We start from the raw sequence: 19,333 nt of genomic DNA, 5'->3' as shown, positions 1-19,333 counted from the left end.
CTTTCATTGTGATCTATTAAGATATTGATATAATTTCCATTTAAAAATTACTGAGGCTTTATTTGTAGTTGAATGTATGGTCCATCCTGGGAAATATTCCATGTGCTGATGAGTAGAATATATATTATATAGCTGCTTGACAAAATATTCCAAATGTCCATCAGAATCCTTTGCTCTATTGTGGTTAATCTCTAGTATTCCCTATTGATTTTCTCTCTGGATGATTTACCCTTTGAGGAGAGTGAAGTCCCCAAATATTATTGTATTGGAGTCCATCTTCTCTTTAGGTCTAAACAATATTTGCTTTGTATATTTCAATAGGCTTGTGCTGGATGAATATTTATGATTGTTATATCTGCTTGCTGAATCAACCTTTATAATAATATATAATGCCCTTCTTCGTTTCCTTTTGCAGTTTTTTTTTTAATTATTTTTATCCGATGTAAGTAGGGTCCACAAATTCTACTACTCAAAATACAAGAAGTCATTCTATCAACGATATACCTCGCTCCAACATGCTGATTGATTACTCACAACAGCCAAAATATGTAATTACAGAAAATGTCTATTTTCAGATGAATGGATAATTAAAATACACAGAATAGATGAATATGCACAATAAAATGTTTTTCAACAACAACAACTAAAGAATTAAAACCTGTCATTTGCAGCAAAATGGATGAAACTGGAGGCTATTTTGTGTGTGAACAAAAAACTGAAACAAGGAGGGATAAATTCCACATTCTATCCCTTCCATGTGGAAAATAAAGGAACTAAATATGGACACAGAAATGTGACTTTAAGAAGCTTAACAGGGCCGGCGCCGCGGCTCACTAGGCTAATCCTCCGCCTAGCGGCGCCGGCACACCGGGTTCTAGTCCCGGTCGGGGCGCCGGATTCTGTCCCGGTTGCCCCTCTTCCAGGCCAGCCCTCTGCTGTGGCCAGGGAGTGCAGTGGAGGATGGCCCAGGTGCTTGGGCCCTGCACCCCATGGGAGACCAGGAAAAGCACCTGGCTCCTGGCTCCTGCCATCGGATCAGCGCGGTGCGCCGGCCGCAGCGCGCCGGCCGCGGCGGCCATTGGAGGGTGAACCAACGGCAAAGGAAGACCTTTCTCTCTGTCTCTCTCTCTCACTGTCCACTCTGCCTGTCAAAAAAAAAAAAAAAAAAAAAAGAAGCTTAACAGGTTAGAGGTGGATAGAGCGAGTTTGAATAACAGGTTCCAAATCAGACATCGGAGGCATAACTTCCTGATATTACAAGCTGTAACCTCACAACAACCTGCACTATATTCCATGAGCAAGTGGAGGAGAGATATTCCAGGGCTCCATTCATAAAATAGTGTCAGTGCTGGAAATCTGATTACTCTGATTTGATCATTACATTCTATATCCACATATATTGAAAAATCACACTGTGTCCCAAACCATTTTTTTTTTATTTTTTTGCCAGGCAGAGTTAGAGAGAGAGAGAGAGAGAGAGAGAAAGGTCTTCCTTCTGTTGGTTCACTCCCCTAATGGCTGCCATGGCTGGCGCTGCACCAATCCAAAGCCAGGAGCCGGGTACTTCCTCCCAGTCTCCCATGAAGGTGCAGGGACCCAAGCACTTGGGCCATCCACCACTGCCCTCCCAGGCCACAGCAGAGAGCTGGACTAGAAGAGGAGCAACCTTGACTAGTACCCAGCACCCCAACCGGGACTAGAACCCTGGGTGCCAGTGCCGCAGGCGGAGGATTAACCAAGTGAGCCATGGTGCCGGCTTTTTTTTTTCCAAACCATTTAAAATTATGGTTAATACATTTTAAAATGTTATGCAATGATAGAACAGTTAACTTAAAACAGAATGTGGGGAATGTAGTGGTTTAAAAAATAATATGGTAAGAAAATCCAAGATGGCCAAATAGGGAAAATACTGACTGATTTTGACCATGGGGAGATACAAGATGAACAAGGTATGGACCATGTTCCCAGGGGAGAGTAGGAGAGTTTTCAGTGGAAAGCCTACAGAACAGGAGAGACTCCATTGAGCAGCAAACAATAACTGGCGTGAACCTACCAGCAACTCCTTGGTCAGTGGCTGGTGGGGACACCATTTTCCCAGAGTGAGGCAAGAGGAACGTGCAGCCAAGTATATGTCTCTAGTCTGGCCTGTAGAAGTGGGAGGGTATGGTGGGGAGGAAGTCTACTTAGCTCTGTGAAGGGAGGGTACCTTTGTTACCTCCACTTCCTCCACCAAAGTGCCTGGCAACCAGTGGGGTAAGTGCCATCTTCCTAGAACAAGGCAAGCGGAAGCTGCTTCCTGCCCATGTACCACTGATGGGTTTTGTCTGAGGGAGAACTCCACAGTCTGCACTGAATGAAGATGACAACACAACGTAACAAAACTTATGGGATACAGCAAAAGCAGTGTTAGGAGGAAAATTTATAGCAAGTAGTGCCTACATCAAGACATTTGAAAGATATTAAATAAATGATCCAGCAATACATCTCAGGGATCTAGAAAAATAAAAACAAATAAAACTCAAAATTAGTGGGAAAAATTAGAGAGGAAATAAACAAAATTGAAAGCAAAAAAGCAATAGAAAAGATCACTGAAGAGACTTTTTTTAAATAAACAAACAAAACTGATACACAATTGACCCAAGTAACCAAAAGGAAGAAGATCCATACTAATAAAATCAGAGATGAAAAAAGAGATGTTATAATGGATACCAAAGAAACAAAAATAATCATCAGGTATTATTACCACAGCTGTATGTTGGGAAAGGATGGATTTCTATAGAGATACAATTTACCAAGATTGAGGCACAAAAACTGCAAAATGCAGATAGATTAAGAACTAAGACAGAGACTGAATCAGTAATAAAGACCAGCCCAACAGAGTAAAGCCCAGGGCCGGATGGCTCACTGCTAAATTCTATCAAATGTTTAAAAACTAAGTCCAATTATTCTCAAACTATACAAAACAATTGAAGGGGAGGGAATCCTCTCAAACTCCTTCTATGAGACAAGTGTCACCTTAATTCCAAAAGCAGAAAAAGACACAACAAATATAGAGAACTATAAACAAACAGCCCTGATGAACCTAGATACAAAAATCCTCAACAAAATACTAGCTAATCAAATCCAACAACATTTCAAAAAGATAATCGAGCCAGACCAGATGGAATTTATCCCATGGATCTAAAGTTGGTTCAATTCATGCAAATCCATAAACATGATACACCATATTAACATATTGAAGAATACAAACCATATAGATACAGAGAAAGCATTTGATAAAATAGAACAACTTTCAGCATAAAAATTTTAAGCAAAGTGGATGTAGAAAGAATATACCTCAATACGATTAAGGCAATATATGAACCCACAGCCACCATCATTTTGAACTGGGAAAATCTGGAAGCATTTCCACTGACATTTGGAACTAGACAAGAGTGACCACTCTCACCATTACTTTTCAGAGTAGTTTGGAAGTTTTAGCCAAAGCCTTTAGGTAAGAAAAAGATATCAAAGGGATACCTAGTACAAAGGAGGAAGCCAAATAATCCCTGCTTTCAAATGACATGATCATCTGTGTAAAAGAACCAACAAACTCCAATACGAGTCTGTTGGGACTCATGAGAGAGTTTGGAAATGTTGGAGGTTATAAAATCAATACACAAAAATAAATAGCATTTGGATACACCAACAATGCCATGACTGAGAAAGAACTCAATATCAGTACCATTCAAAACAGCTATAAAACATTAAATGCCTTGGGATAAATTTAACCAAGGATGTCAAAGATCTCTACAATGAAAATTACAAAAATTAAGGAAAGTTACCGAATAAGACAAAAATTGAAACAAGATTCCATCATCATGTATTGGAAGAATTAATGTCATCAAAATGTTCATACTACTAAATTTAATTTTGAATATAATCCCAAACAAAATGTCATAGAACATTATTCTCAGATTCAGAAAAAATGATTCTGAAATTCATATGGAAGCACAAGAGATTCCTGAATAGCTAAAGCAATTTTAAAACAAATAAACAAACAAACAAACAAAAAAGCCAGAGGCATCACAATAGAAAATTTTAAGGCACACTACAGACCAGTCATAATCAAAACAGCAGGACTGGTGCTGTGGCAGAGCAGGTTAAAGCCCCAGCCTGCAGTGCTGGCATCCAACATGGGTGCCAGTTCAAGCCCTGGCTGCACCTGTTTCAATCCAGCTCTCTGGTATGGCCTGGTAAAGTAGAAGATGGCCCGACTTCTTGGGCCCCTGCACCTGCGTGGGAGACCCAGAAGAAGCTGTTGGCTCCTGGCTTCAGATCAGCTCAGCTGTGGCCATTGTGGTCAACTGGGGAGTGAATCAGCAGAATGGAAGACCTCTCTCTCTCTCTGGATCTACCTCTCTCTGTAACTCTGACTTTCAAATAAATAAAATAATTATTTAAAAAAATAACCAAAACAGCCTGGTACTTGCAGAAAAATAGACTTGTGGATCAAATGAACATAACTGAAATTATATAAATTAATCCATGAATCTACAACCAATTAATCTATGAGAGATAAAATAGCTCCCTGGAGAAAGCATAATCTCTCTAAAAGATGGTTTGGGAAAATTGGATCTCTGTATGCAGAAGAATAAAACAAGATGTCTCCCTTATATCATATAAAAATGAACTCACAATGGATCAAGTGTCTAAACCATCAATTTACTAGAGGAAAACATAGGGGAAAAAATGAAAGAGATTGTCATAGGTAAACACATCTTGGATAAGAACCCAGAAGCACAGGCAATTACAGCAAAAATAGACAAATGGGACAGCATCAAACTAAGAAGCTTCTGCACTGCAAAAGAAATACTCAAACTGAAGATGCAAACAGCAGAATAGGAGAAAATACTGGTAAATTATGCATATGACAAAGGATTAAAATCCAGAATATATAAAGTCCTCACAAAATTTAACAACAAATAATTCAGTAAAGAATTAAGCAACAGAGATGAACAAGCATTTTTCAAATGATGAAACACAAAAGGCTAACAGACATATGAAAAATGCTCACACTCACTAGCTACTGGAGAAATACAAATAAAAACCACCATAAGATTTCACTTTAATGTAATTAGAATGGCTATCATCCCAAAATTAAAAAAAATAAGAAACACTGATGAGGATGTGGAAGAAAAGGTACTCTATTGTGGTTGGGATATAAACTAGTAAACCACTATGGAAGACAGAGATAGTATGGAGATTCCTCAGAAATCTGAAAATAGATTAACCATATTACTGAGTCATTCCATTCCAGGAAACATACCCAAAGAAAATGAAGTCAGTATATGAAACAATGGTCTGCAACTCCATGATTATATATAGAAACTCAGTTCAAAATAACAAAGATATGGAATCAACTTACATGTCCCTCAACTGATGACTGGAAAAAGATAATGTGGAATACACATATAATGGGTTATTATTCAGCCATAAAAAGAATGAAACCCTGTTTTTTGCAAAAAAATGGATGCAACTGGAGATTATTATGCTTAGTGAAACTAACCAGATCCACAAAGGACAACTACTGTATTTTTACTCTGATTTGTGGTAATTAATAAATAGTGTACCAAAAAAACCCTCAATGTATAATTATGAAATCAACAACTTATGATTTTTTTATTGTTACAGTCCTTGTCTATATTCCTGTGTAACAGAGGACTTTCTAATTTTCCTTGTTGAACACCATAATTAAAGGACTATTAAACCTGTGATTATAAAGTAAATTGAAAGTTAGTTATTATAAAAATTAAAAATTAAAGTAAAATGAAGGAAGAGGGAGGGAAAGAGCTAGGGAAGTATCAATATATTCCTAGAATTAGGTATTTGAAATACACAAAATCTGTTCTCTGCATGTTAATAAAAAAAAAGCTTATGGCATCATAGTAAGTTCAATTTTTAAATGCTGTGCTCATTTTTAAAGCAACAAAATAGTTTAAGCTGCAAATCAGTGACACACAATTACTAAACTGGTTTATCTATTTGTTTATTCTTTAAAATATTTAGGAAATTTGAAACATGAAAATACTTAGAGAAAACTTGATAATAATGACATACCACAGCAACTCCTGCTGCAAAATCCTTATTACATATTTTTTCTGGAAGCGAGGCTCCTAGAAGCATAGGCTGTTTCTTGAAGCTAAAAAAAAAATATGTTTTCTCATAACTGCATTCCAAGCAGTACTACCAATGATCACAATTTTCATAATAGGTGACATTATGGGACAATTATTGTTTTCCAGGCACCATGGTACTTTGAGTTGTACTATTTAAACACATTTTCTCAATGCAAAACTTCAGTGACAATATTTCAATATGTCAATAATGAATTCAATAAATATAATAAGGATGACATCTAATTATTATTCAAAATGTCATTGCACTAATGGTTAAAATTTCCCTGGTTCCCTCCACATTCACTGTCTTGCAAACTTTATTTCTGTTACCTCCTTATTCATGTATTAACTAAGATTAATATGTATTCTAACTAAGATTAATATTCCAGACAGAATTAATTAATATGTATTCTAACTAAGATTAATATTCCAGACAGAATGACCCTTTAATAATTTTATTTTTTCCAGAAAACAAAGATATACAAGGAACTTGAAGATAATAGGTAATACGATTTATGACAAAACAAATTTAAAAAGTGTCATTAATAAACTATTTGAATTCTTTATTTAGGGTTAAGCTTGTAATTACAAAGTAAATTGAAAGTATGCCTTTGCAAAAATTAAAAGGAAAGAAGAAAAAGGAGGAGGAGGGTGGGTAGGATGGGAGTATCTTTATGCTCTTAAAACTGTATATATGGGCCGGCGCCGTGGCTCACTAGGCTAATCCTCCACCTTGCGGCGCCGGCACACTGGGTTCTAGTCCTGGTTGGGGTGCCGGATTCTGTCCCGGTTGCCCCTCTTCCAGGCCAGCTCTCTTCTGTGGCCAGGGAGTGCAGTGGAGGATGGCCCAGGTGCTTGGGCCCTGCACCCCATGGGAGACCAGGAAAAGCACCTGGCTCCTGGCTCCTGCCATCGGATCAGCGCGGTGCGCCGGCCGCGGCGGCCATTGGAGGGTGAACCAACGGCAAAAGAAGACCTTTCTCTCTGTCTCTCTCTCTCTCACTGTCCACTCTGCCTGTCAAAAAAATAAATAAATAAAAATTAAAAAAAATATATTAAAAAAAACTGTATATATGAAATACATGAAATTTGTTTTCTCCCCCAATATATATGTTTTAAAAAATAAAAATAGACTGAAAAAGTAAATCTCTTCAATATGTTTATGGTTATTTTGTGTCATTTGTAGTTACTATGCTATTTTGAAGTACATACAGATAATGTACACACACTAAATTTTTATAGTTCTTTTGGGTTTTTGTAGTTACTGTGTTATTTTGGAGTAGGTACAAATAATGCACACTCACCAAAGTTTAAGCATACGTTACAAGGTTAATGACTTTCAACACACTGTTGTGCATCAGATCTCTTGTTAATTTTATGCTCTTTGATACAACTTTTTTAAAGTCTTGCTTCACATGATCTCCTTGAAGGCAAGAACTCTAGCTTAAATTTTCTTCACATCCCATAGTATCTGTCATATTTTTTAAAAAAATCTGTCTATCGGGGCCGGCAACGTGGAGCAGTAGGTTAATCCTCCACCTACAGCGCCAGCATCCCATGTGGGTGCCAGTTTTAGTCCCAGCTGCTCCTCTTTCAATCCAGCTCTCTGCTATGGCCTGGGAAAGCAGTGGAGGATGGCCCAAGTGCTTGGGACCCTGCACCCACGTGGGAGACCCAGAAGAAACTCCTGGCTCCTGGCTTTGGATTGGTGCAGCTCCAGCCATTGTGGCCATTTTGGGAGTGAACCAACAGAAGGAAGACCTTTCTCTCTGTCTCTCCCTCTCACTGTCTGTAACTTTACCTCTCAAATAAATAAAAAAAAAATTAAAAAAAATCTATCTAAATGGAATAAATGTTTAATTTTCATAAATAACATTGTCATACTTGGTTATTCATTTAATGTTATAAAATACAGAATACTACACTTACCTGAATAAGAATGCAAAATCATGTGATCGAAATTCAAGATGTTTCCTTTTCCACTCTAAAAACCGATATAATGTAAGGTAAGGTTCTTCTGTTGTAGGAATTCTGTTTTTATTTGACCAGATTTCAATGGCAGTTATTACAAGAGTCAATTTTAATGGGGTAAGCATCTAAAACAAAGAGATACATTATTAAATTTTGGGTAAATTTGATGATTATGGATGTATTTATCATAATATTTTGGTTATGGAAATTCTTTAACAGTATGGCAAATAGTATATATAGCAATTCATGTTATCTGTATCTTTATAAAATAAATTTCAAAAGTTTTAAAAAACTTACAGTGTTAGCAAGGCCAATTATCTGAATAATCCTCTGTGTTACAGTTTTTGTGTCAGAGCCAATGTAATTAAACTGAAAAAGACAATTTTTTTTTAAAAAACTAGTGGATATAATACATCAAATCATTATACATGTATAATGTGCTATGTCTTAAAATAGCCATAGAACTACAATCCAACTGAAATCCATTCATTGATATATAAATGATGATTTGATAAAAATATTTAGTAAAATTTGATTTAATGCATCAATTTACAGTACACATCATTTGATGTCAGACATTAACATATATTTTTGGCCAGCACCATGGCTCACTAGGCTAATCCTCTGCCTGGGGTGCCGGCACCCCTGGTTCTAGTCCCAGTTGCTCCTCTTCCATTCCAGCTCTCTGCTGTGGCCAGGGAGTGCAGTGGAGGATGGCCCAGGTCCTTGGGCCCAGCACCCACATGGAAGACCAAGAGGAAGCACCTGGCTCCTGGCTTCGTATCGGAGCAGTATGCCGGCTGCAACGCACCAGTCATAGCGGCCACTTGTGGAGGTGAACCAATGGAAAAAGGAAGACCTTTCTCTCTGTCTCTCTCTCTCTCACTGTCCAACTCTGCCTTTCCAAAAAAATAAAAAATTAAAGAAAAAACATATATTTTCATTTCTTCTTTTTTCAATAAGCTCTGCTTAAATCTAATGGTTAGAATTTCTAGTAAAGTATTATATAGCAGTAGTGATATGAGTTATGTGAATCTTGCTCCTATTTTTCAGTGGAAAACCTCAGTTCAGTGGTATTCAGTTTAAGATGATCATTCTAGATTATGTTGAGGAAACATAAGAATTCCTCTTTGCTAAAGCTTAATTACAACAGAAAGGAATTTTCATCAAAAGTCTTTTTAAATTGTAACAAGGTGATAATGATTTTTACTTTTTGAGCTATTGATATAATGTGTTAAATTAATTAACATTAATGTGTTAAATCTTTATATTTGTTATCTTGTCACATTTATGATAATTTTAAGTTTGATCTTTTGGTTAATAGGGTATTTTCCAAGTTTCTTTACTAAAAAGTCATCTGTTTTCATCTTGAAGTAAGTTAGACTTCTCTGGAATGGTATTTTGAAACTGTATGGATACGCTATTTCCCAGCAACCTTTCCAGTGTTTTTGGATCCACTGATGTCCCTCAGAAAAATCAACATATTGTAGACGTCAATTGATGATTGATGCTTTCTAATTCTCTTATTTCTTCTATGTTTATTAATTTACCATGTTATATAAAAGTTCAATTGTAGTTTTTAATATAGTAATGCTCGAAATGTACCAAATTTGCAAGTGGCCACATTTTCAATTCAACTCCTGCATCCATTTTATATGCCAACATCAGGCATTGAATATTTTCTTGCTTTGTAGCAGAGCGAGATTTTTCAGTTGCACCTTGGAGTTTTTCTACTCCAGTTTCTCCAAGTCCAGGTTAATTTTTACTAAAGCATGTTTTCAGAAATCAAGAGCGGAGAATTATGAATGCTCATTACACTTAAAAAACTGAATGTAGACCTACCATATGATCCAGCCACCCCACTCCTGGGAATTTAGCCAAACCAAAAGAAATCTGCATGTGAAAAAGTTACCTTACCCCCATGTTCATTGGAACACAATTCATGATAGCTGAGATATGGAATCAACTTAGGTGTTCATCAACAGTTGTCTGGATAAAGAAATTAAGGTATATATACACAATATGGAGTATTACTCAGCTGTAAAAAAAATGAAATCCTGCCTTTTGCAACAAGATGGATGCAACTGGAAACCATTATACTTAGTGAACCAAAAGATTGGTATCATATGTTTTCCCTGTTCTGAGAGAATATAATAGAGTATCTGAAATGTAATGTATTAGAGTGAAATGGACATTTTGAGATTTGGTGATTGTTTCCATCCCTTGTCTCTATGCTGAGGAATAGTGTTTTTTTTTTTTTCTTCATACTATTTGTTGAACTCTTTTACTTAGTGTATGGTTAACTTAATCATCATTAAATATATTGAAAATAGATCTTTGTAAAAATTAAGAGTGGGAATGGGAGAGGAAGGAGGAATAAAGATTGGAGCATTGGCAGGAATGGTAGAGCGGGAAGAATCACCATGTTCCAAAATATGTATATATGAAATCTGTATAACTTTATAAAATAAAATAAAAAATAAAATAAAATAAAAAAAAACTAGGGGCTGAAGTTGTGGCCACGTCTGATGTAGCTCTCTGCTATGGCTTAGGAAAACAGTAGAAGGTTGGCCCAGAGGTTGGTGGAGAGGTTGCGCAGGCTGTCTGGCCAAAGCATACACACTCAATATGCAAGATGAGACTTAGGGGAGAGAATCTGAAGTTTAACACAGTAGGCTTGACACTGGACTTCACTTTACTCTCTTTTCCCTGAGAAAGTGTCTCTCTCCATGCTGAAGTACTTGGAGCTTGGGGATCAATGAGACAGGTAGCTTATTCATTCCAGTTTACTTCGAGGTCTCTTTTCTTCTTATTGTTCTAACATGAGGCACTATGGGTTCTCACCTGGTTTCCTTAGTACTTGTGAAGGTAACTTGGATAGCTGTTCAAAGTGATGTGTTGTCAGAGCATCTAGCTTAACTGTCATCTTGCTTCTGACTCTGAACTTGTAATTTTCAAGGAATTATCCCATGATCTCTGAATCTTAAAGTTCTTTACCAAAAGAAATGTTTATAATAAGTCCTAACACTCTTTTTAAACTCTGAGATATGTATTAATTTTCTCAATTTTATATGCCAGGATTTTTGATTTTTTTCTTGATAAATCTTACTATATACTTCACAATCTTATTAATTTTCCAATAAAGCAAATTTGCACTGGGAATGATTTCTCTTTTGTCTCTATTTGTAAGGTATGCCTCTTTATTTATTTCAATTTTATTATTTATTTTATTTATTTGAAAGACAGAGAGACATACACAGAGATACACAGAGAGAGATTCCCCCATTTGCTGGTTCACTCTCCAAATACCTGCTACAACTAAGGCAGGCCAGGCTGCAAGAGCTAACAACTCATAATAGGTCTTTCAGTTAAACTTGCTTTCTTGTTCTAAAACCTTGGAACAAGTGATTTTCATGAATTTTCAATGTTTTCTTTCTTTTTAAAAATACGAGTACATGTACTTAATTTTATAAGTGAAGTTAATATTTTCTGCTAATGATTTATTAAGAATTTTAACTTTCAGGCAATGGAGACTTTATCGTTTTTTTTTAAAGATTTTCAAGCATAAATTAATGGTAGTAAAGAAATATATACCATGGCAGGTGCCGCGGCTCACTAGGCTAATCCTCCGCCTAGCGGTGCCAGCACTCCGGGTTCTAGTCCCGGTCGGGGCGCCGGATTCTGTCCCGGTTGCCCCTCTTCCAGGCCAGCTCTCTGCTGTGGCCTGGGAGTGCAGTGGAGGATGGCTCAAGTGCTTGGGCCCTGCACCCCATGGGAGACCAGGAGAAGCAACTGGCTCCTGCCATCGGATCAGCGCGGTGTGCTGGCTGCAGCACGCTGGCCGCGGCAGCCATTGGAGTGTGAACCAATGGCAAAGGAAGACCTTTCTCTCTGTCTCTCTCTCTCTCACTGTCCACTCTGCCTGTCAAAAAAATATATATATACCATGCACAATATTTTTATATTTGTTGTCATAATTTGTGGTTAATATCGATAGCTACTACTTGTGTGTTTATAATAAATATGAATTGCATTATTTTTCTTTTATTAAGTCACATGTACTGGTGATGCTGTTAAAATATACTATATTTCTGATTTTATTTGGACTTACCTGACATAGCTATGGTAAAACATATCAATTTGATTATGAATAAATATATTTGTTCTTCAAATTCTGGAAAATTTGTTTTATATGAAGATACTTCAAAAAGCTTTTGGACACAGAATTAAACGATGGTTATTTTGGTGCAAAACAGTTTTGAGACCCACAAATAATTTTTTCCTAACACATACTTTTCATGAATTTTTGCAGACCCCCTCCTATATATGAGTTCAGAACTGTTTGCACCAATATAAACTTGAAATACTGTAAATTTAAAATATCTATCTCAAAAATTATACACAGAAAGAGATGAAAAGAAAGAGAAGAAAGAAAGTGGGGGAGAGGGAAGGGAACTAACAGTATATTCTGAGAATTGTATCTATGAACTACATGGAATCTGTTCTATTTGTATTAATATCACATTAACAGGCAAATTGATGGGAGAGAAAGAGAAAAAGAGAAAGAGAGGAGAAATCCAGTTAAATCTTCTGGGAAAAAAAGATATGAAGCTCAGTGGCTATATCTGATATTTACCCAACCTCAAAAATCAAAGAAAGGGGGCCAATGTGGTGGTACAGTGGGTTAAGCTACCTCTTGTGGATGCTGGCATACCACATCACAGTGCTGGTTCTAATCCTGGCTGCCTCTGCTTCTGATTCATCTCCCTGCTGATGAACCTGGCAAAGAAGGAGGGGATGGCCCAAGCACCTGGGCCCCTGTTACCCACATGGAAGATCAAGATGAGTAACTGGATCCTAATTAAGTCTGGCCAAGACCTGGCTATTGTGGCTGTTTAGGAAGTAAATCAGCTGATGGAAAATCTCTCTCTCTCTCTCTCTCTCTCTCTCTCACACACACACACACACACACACACACACTTTGCCTTTCAAATAAATAAATAGCTGGAAGCCAGGAAGTCAATCTAGATATTTCCCATGGGTTGATTACATAAGCCATGTCCTGCTGGGGTGTGATTAGTAGGAAGCTGAATCAGGACCCATTCCCAGGAATCAATCACAGGTAATCCAATGTGGGCATAGGGAATCCTAAATGTTGGCCTAACTTCTAGGTCAAATGTCTGCCCCTAAACTTGTCTTATTTCTGAGATCTTTTTGAAGTACACTCATATATTTCTACGATTTCAAATTTTTGCCAATTATTATATGTTCCTGCTGAAATGTGCCTTTTATCATTATGAAATGTGTTTCTGTTTCTCTAGTACTCTTCTTAAGTGGTAGTAGATAATCAATGGCCATAAGTGTTTTCTCTCCCTTTATCACACCCTCGAAAGTGAGCTTGCAACTCTTCCTTACATGAGTTAGGCAGTCTTTCCCCTCTTTAACTGTGGGTTGGATGTTATGTTTACTTTGACTAATGGGGAATAACAAAGGTTAACAAGTGTGGGGGCTGTGGATTTTTCTCTCTCTTAATACTGGGGAATCTCTGCAGCCTCTGCCTTCAAAGAAGGCCAGGCAAACCTAATGACAGAAGATATGAAGCTCAATGGCCCTATCTGATATTTACCTAACTTCAAAATTCAAAAACACACTTTTCAGGTGCATGTATGAGCCTAGTAGAGACCAGCAAAGTTTGCAGCCAAGCCAAGACAATAAGAAATGGCTAGCAAGATTATTGCATTTAGCTTTTTTCTGTGTGATGAGTCTTTACGGAGCATTATATTCAGAAATTTGCACTTAGAAGTGGGATGCTACAATAACAAGAACTTCAAATATGTGTGACTGGTCTCAGGCAAGAAAGTAACCCAAGGTCTTAGATGCATCAAAGGAGTTGCTTTAAAAAAAATGGAAAAATGGCGAGCAACATATTATCAGAGGATAAAAAAAGCATATGGAACTTGATACTGGCTTGGAAACCAATAGTGACATGTTGAATTTAGTGACAGAACAATTGGGAAATTTGGATGATTAAAAAAATGTAGACAATTTATTAACTTTGATCAAACGATTGAGTGTCAGAGGGTTGGAAATGTCAATTAGCTTATCCTATCTGAAAATGGTAAGAAACAGAGAGATGATGAAGGAAAAACTGTTCAGCTTCCAGGATAAATCCTTACTCCTAGAAATAGCTCAATATAAGAAATAGCCTTAGATCAAAGGTGTGACTACTACCACTTTGTTGCTACCTTTGAAATATTTGCTTGTTCTTAGTAGACATTCTTATCATATAAAAGGTTTCCTAGCACTTCAAGACAGTTGGAGTATAGCAGCTGGGCTTGTCTTCCAGAGTTAAGATGTCTGCTCTGAAAAGAACTCATGAGTGTGACTACTGGTAATCGAATAAATTATAATTTGATACACAGCCCACATCAAAACTGGAAACTCTTATGCATCAAAGGACACCATCAGAAGTGTTAAATGACAACCCACGGAACGTACCTTCAAACAATGGGTCTTCAAAAAGTTCATGGAAATGTGCATTTTGAAAAAAGATGCATAGATTTCAAAAATGTTTACACTAAAATAACCTTATATCTTAATTCAATTTTTCCATGATATTTTTGAAGCCTCTTTGTACGGAATGCACACACAAGAAGAAAACCACCCAATGCATAATTCAAACAACAAAAATAACACAATAAAATGATGGCAAAGGATTTTAAGAGACATTACTCCCAAGAAGATACATAAATGGCCAGTAAGTACATGAAAAGAAACCCCCAACACCACTATTCATCTAGGAACTTGAAACTACAGTAAGATATCATTTCTATCCATTAGGATGAGTATTATTTAAAACAAGCAAGCAAAAAAATAGAAAATAAGAAAATTGTTGGTGAGGACGTGAAAATTTGGAATCCGTGTCTTACTAATGGGGATGTAAAATAGAGAAGTCACTGTAAAAAAAAAAAAAAAACAGTATGCCAGGTCTTCAAAAACTTAAACAGAGAATTACCATAACATGTCACTTTAAGGTATACACTTAAATAATTGAAAGCAGAGCCTTAAACAAATATACGTAGACCAGTGGTCACAGCAGCACTATTTACAAAAGCAAAAGTAGTAAAAGAAAATACCCATTAGCTGATGAATTGACAAAGCATGGCATATACATACAATGACATATTGTTCAACCTTAAAATCAATGCATTTCTGATATACACTGTAATGTTTACAAATTTTGAAGATATTATACTAACAAAACAGGCCACACACGAAAGGACACATATTGTTTGTTTACCCTTATATGAGATACCTAGAGTATGCAATCATCGGGACAGAAAATAGAGTGGTGGTTTCCAGGGGCTGGGAGGAGGGAGGAAGGGAATTATAATTTAATTGGCACAGATGTGATCATGAAAATGTTCTGGAGACTATAGAAGTATGGAGGTGGTGGTTGCACATAATTTGTAATTAATGCCACTTCAAAATGGTTAAAGTAAAGTGACCTCAGCAAGGTTGTGTCCCAGGAAGCCTTAAACCCACCTTCCCTTGGGAAGCACTGATTTAACCCATGAACCAACAGCTAGTTAATCCAATACAGTAGTGCAACCTAGGAAAGATTAAAAGAAATAAAAGGAACTCAGCAAACACAAACCCCTCCTGTTTACCAAAAACATCACCTCTAGCATATCTAGTTTTAAACACATTGCTTAACAGCCACGGCATATTTTTAAAAATTCAGAAACCAATTAAAAAAGTTTGTATGAGGCCAGCATGAAGTGAACCATATCAAAGCTCTGTTAAAAAATGATGATGACACTTTCCAGAGCATCTCCCCTTACCAGAGAGTAACCAAACCAGGAATAAACTCTCAATTCCTACCACCTACTTAGGGAGGGGAAAAGAATACTGGAATGCGTAATCAATATTATGATTACTGAGAGTGCTACCTAACGGTCTGGATTCTGCCGCATGTGAACTTAAGCATCAAAAGGAAGAGTGCGCCGGGTTGGGAGCTGCTGAGAACAAAAGCAGTCAATGTGCCCTGATCAAGCACCACAATCTGCTATACCATGCAACGGAGCTCCAGCATTAAGGCTTGTTACAGTACCAGAGAAGGCAGCAAGGCAGACACAAGGAGCTCCTGTGTAGACATAGACCTCTTAACTAAGAGATACACAACAAATCCAAGAGACGGTGCTCACAAAAGGCTTGAGTAGTCCTCAAAACTTCCAGTTGGTTGAAAGCGTGGTGACAGTTCTATCTATACTAAACCAAACTGCAGGGGTGGGCAAGATAACTGTATCCCAGGATGTTGTAACATAAAGAGTAAATGCCAGTGAGCTGGCATCCCATATAGGATATGAAGACACATCCCATGCTTATGGATGGAAGATTTAATGCCATTAAAATGTCCACACTTCCCAAAGTAGTTCACATATTTAATATGATGCTTATGAAAATATTAATGGCATTTTTGCACAAATAGAAAAATAAATTCCAAATGCAAATGGAACGTTAAGGCACTTAGAATATCCAAAATAATCCTGAAGAACAAAGATGGACACGTTCTGATTTCAAAATGTACAACAAAGCAACATTAATTAAGACAGTTTGGTACTGGCACAATGACAGACATATAGACCAATAGATCAGAATGGAAAATTTAAAAATAAATGCTTGCCTGTATGATCTTTGACTACAGAAGAAAAGAAATCTTTTCAACAAATCATGGTAGGGAAAGTAGATATCCACATGCAAAGGAATAACGTTAGGACTCTTATCTTACAACAAGTACAAAATTAACTCAAAATGGATTAGTGACCTAAACAAAAGACCTAAACCTATAAAACTCCTAGAAAAAATACCAGTGGAAAAGCTGCAGGACATTGTATGTATGTATTATTCCTTGGATGTGACACGAGAATAACAAGCAACACAAACAAAAATATATTGAACCTATTACATCAAAAGACTTAATCAAAGAGCAAAAAAAAAAAAAAAAAGCAACCTAAGGAAGAATACTTCAAAAGGGCATGGAATTGCATACTGCACTGAAATAAACATCTATAAGTTCCATGTTCGATGACATATTTGAAGCAGCTTCATATCTGTAAATAATTTTTGATAAGAGGTTAATATCCAGAATATGTAAGAAACTTCTACAGTTCAACAACATGAAGACAAATTAAAGAATGGTCAAGGAATTGTATAGTAAATTCTCAAAAAAACATACAAATAGCCAACAATCATATGAAAACATTATTAACATTAAAAGAAATGCAAGACTAAGAAAATGTAAAGATATACCACAATGAGATATTATCTCATGGATATCAGAGTAGATACATTTTTTTAAAAAATAGCAATTGTAGTTGAGGATGCAGAGAAACTGGAGCCGTGTGTACTGCTGGGGAGAATAAAAACTCTTGCAGCAGTTATGAAAAGCAGTACTGCATTCCTTTACAAATTAAAAATAGAATTACCACACGCTCCATCAATTCCTCAATGAGGCCTATGTCCAAAAGAATTCAAAGCAGAATCTCAAAGAGATTTCCACAATGATTGCAACATTATTCACAACTTGACAATAATCAAGAGCTCAATAAAAATATCTGTTGACAGAAGAATAAAGATATATGCTGTACATACAATGGGATATAATGCAGCCTTTAAAAAAGGACATATTATCTCACTTTATACATGGACATTACACTAGCTAAACATGTTAAAAATGCTACATAATTTAATTTCTGTAAAATGCTTAAAACTGTCAAAAATTATAGCAGCAGAAGGTGCTACTTAGTTCTGCACTGGAAAAAATAGACAAATTTCTTCAAACTAAACTTTGAACTCTGCACAGCAACAGATACTGTAATATATTATTATATAATATATTTATTTGGAAGTCAGAGTTACAGAGAGAAGGAAAGATGGAGAGGGAAGGAGAGAGAAAGGGAGAGAGAGAGAGAGAGAAAGAGAGAGAGAGAGATGGTAAAGGAGAAACAGAGAGAGAATCTTCCATTTGCTTGTTCACTCCCTAGATGACTGCAACAGCCAAGCCTAAGCCATTCCAAAGCCAAGAGTTAGGGACTTTGAGTCTCCCACATGTGTGGCAGGGACCCAAATACTTGGGGCCATCTTCTGCGGCTTTCCCAGGCCATAGAAAGGAACTGGATAGGGTGTGGAGCGTCTGGGGTACAAACTGGCACCCACATAGGATGCCTAGATTGCAGGCAATGGTTTTATCTACTATGCCACAATGCCAACCCCTCAAAATATGTATTTGACAAGTGATTAATAACCAGAATTAATGGGTACTTAAACAAATCAATGGCAAAACCATCATCATCATAATCATCATTCAATTTTAAAATGGCAGTAAATCTTTTTATTTTATTTTATTTTTATTTATTTTTTTTAAATTTTTATTTAATGAATATAAATTTCCAAAGTACAGCTTATGGATTACAATGGCTTCCCCCCCATAATGTCCCTCCCACCCGCAACCCTCCCCTTTCCCACTCCCTCTCCCCTTCCATTCACATCCTGATTCATTTTCGATTCTCTTTATATACAGAAGATCAGTTTAGCACACATTAAGTAAAGATTTCAACAGTTTGCTCCCACACAGAGACATAAAGTGAAAAATACTGTTTGAGTACTAGTTATAGCATTAAATCTCAATGTACAGCACACTAAGGACAAAGATCCTACATGAGGAGTAAGTGCACAGTGACTCCTGTAGTTGACTTAACAAATTGACACTCTTGTTTATGGCATCAGTAATCACCCTAGGCTCTTGTCATGAGCTGAAAATGGCAGTAAACCTTTAAGATATTTCTTAAAGAAAGATGTACAAATTTCTGACTGTTACATGAAAAAATGAGCACCATCACTAATCATCAGGGAAATCCAAGTGGAAAGCACAGTAAGTACCACTTCTCTCCAGTTAGACTGGCTATTATCATAAACACAAGAAATAAGAAGCGCTGGCAAGGATGTGGAAAAAATGGAACCTTTGCACACTGTTGGTGAAAATGCAAATTAATGCAGACATTGTGGAGAACAGTATGGAAGTTCTTCCAAAAACTAAAAATAGAGCTACCCTATGATCCTACATTCAAGAAAAATGGAGTAATTCCTGACCAGTGGGCCATATTTACAAAGTGGAACTTCCCCGGCAAACTTCTTGCTAGGCT

General features: G+C 36.7%; 1 protein-coding gene across 3 annotated transcripts in view; it reads right to left on the bottom strand.

Annotated features, from left to right (window-relative positions):
* Nucleotides 1-19,333, bottom strand: part of LOC103352159 (disintegrin and metalloproteinase domain-containing protein 5) — a 127,139-nt gene that overhangs the window by 81,880 nt on the left and 25,926 nt on the right. For all 3 annotated transcript variants that reach the window (XM_051832399.2, XM_051832400.2, XM_070069668.1), the window contains 3 exons: nt 8,427-8,498; nt 8,088-8,254; nt 6,100-6,181 (listed from right to left, as the gene is read on the bottom strand). In XM_051832399.2, the coding sequence (XP_051688359.2) occupies nt 6,100-6,181; nt 8,088-8,254; nt 8,427-8,498 (321 nt within the window). The remainder of the gene's footprint in view (nt 1-6,099; nt 6,182-8,087; nt 8,255-8,426; nt 8,499-19,333) is intronic.

Source organism: Oryctolagus cuniculus, chromosome 2 (genome assembly GCF_964237555.1).
Source record: "Oryctolagus cuniculus chromosome 2, mOryCun1.1, whole genome shotgun sequence".
Classification (NCBI taxonomy): Eukaryota; Metazoa; Chordata; class Mammalia; order Lagomorpha; family Leporidae; genus Oryctolagus; species Oryctolagus cuniculus.
Note: the sequence above shows the minus strand (reverse complement) of the source record. Positions and strands in the feature narration are given on the sequence as shown.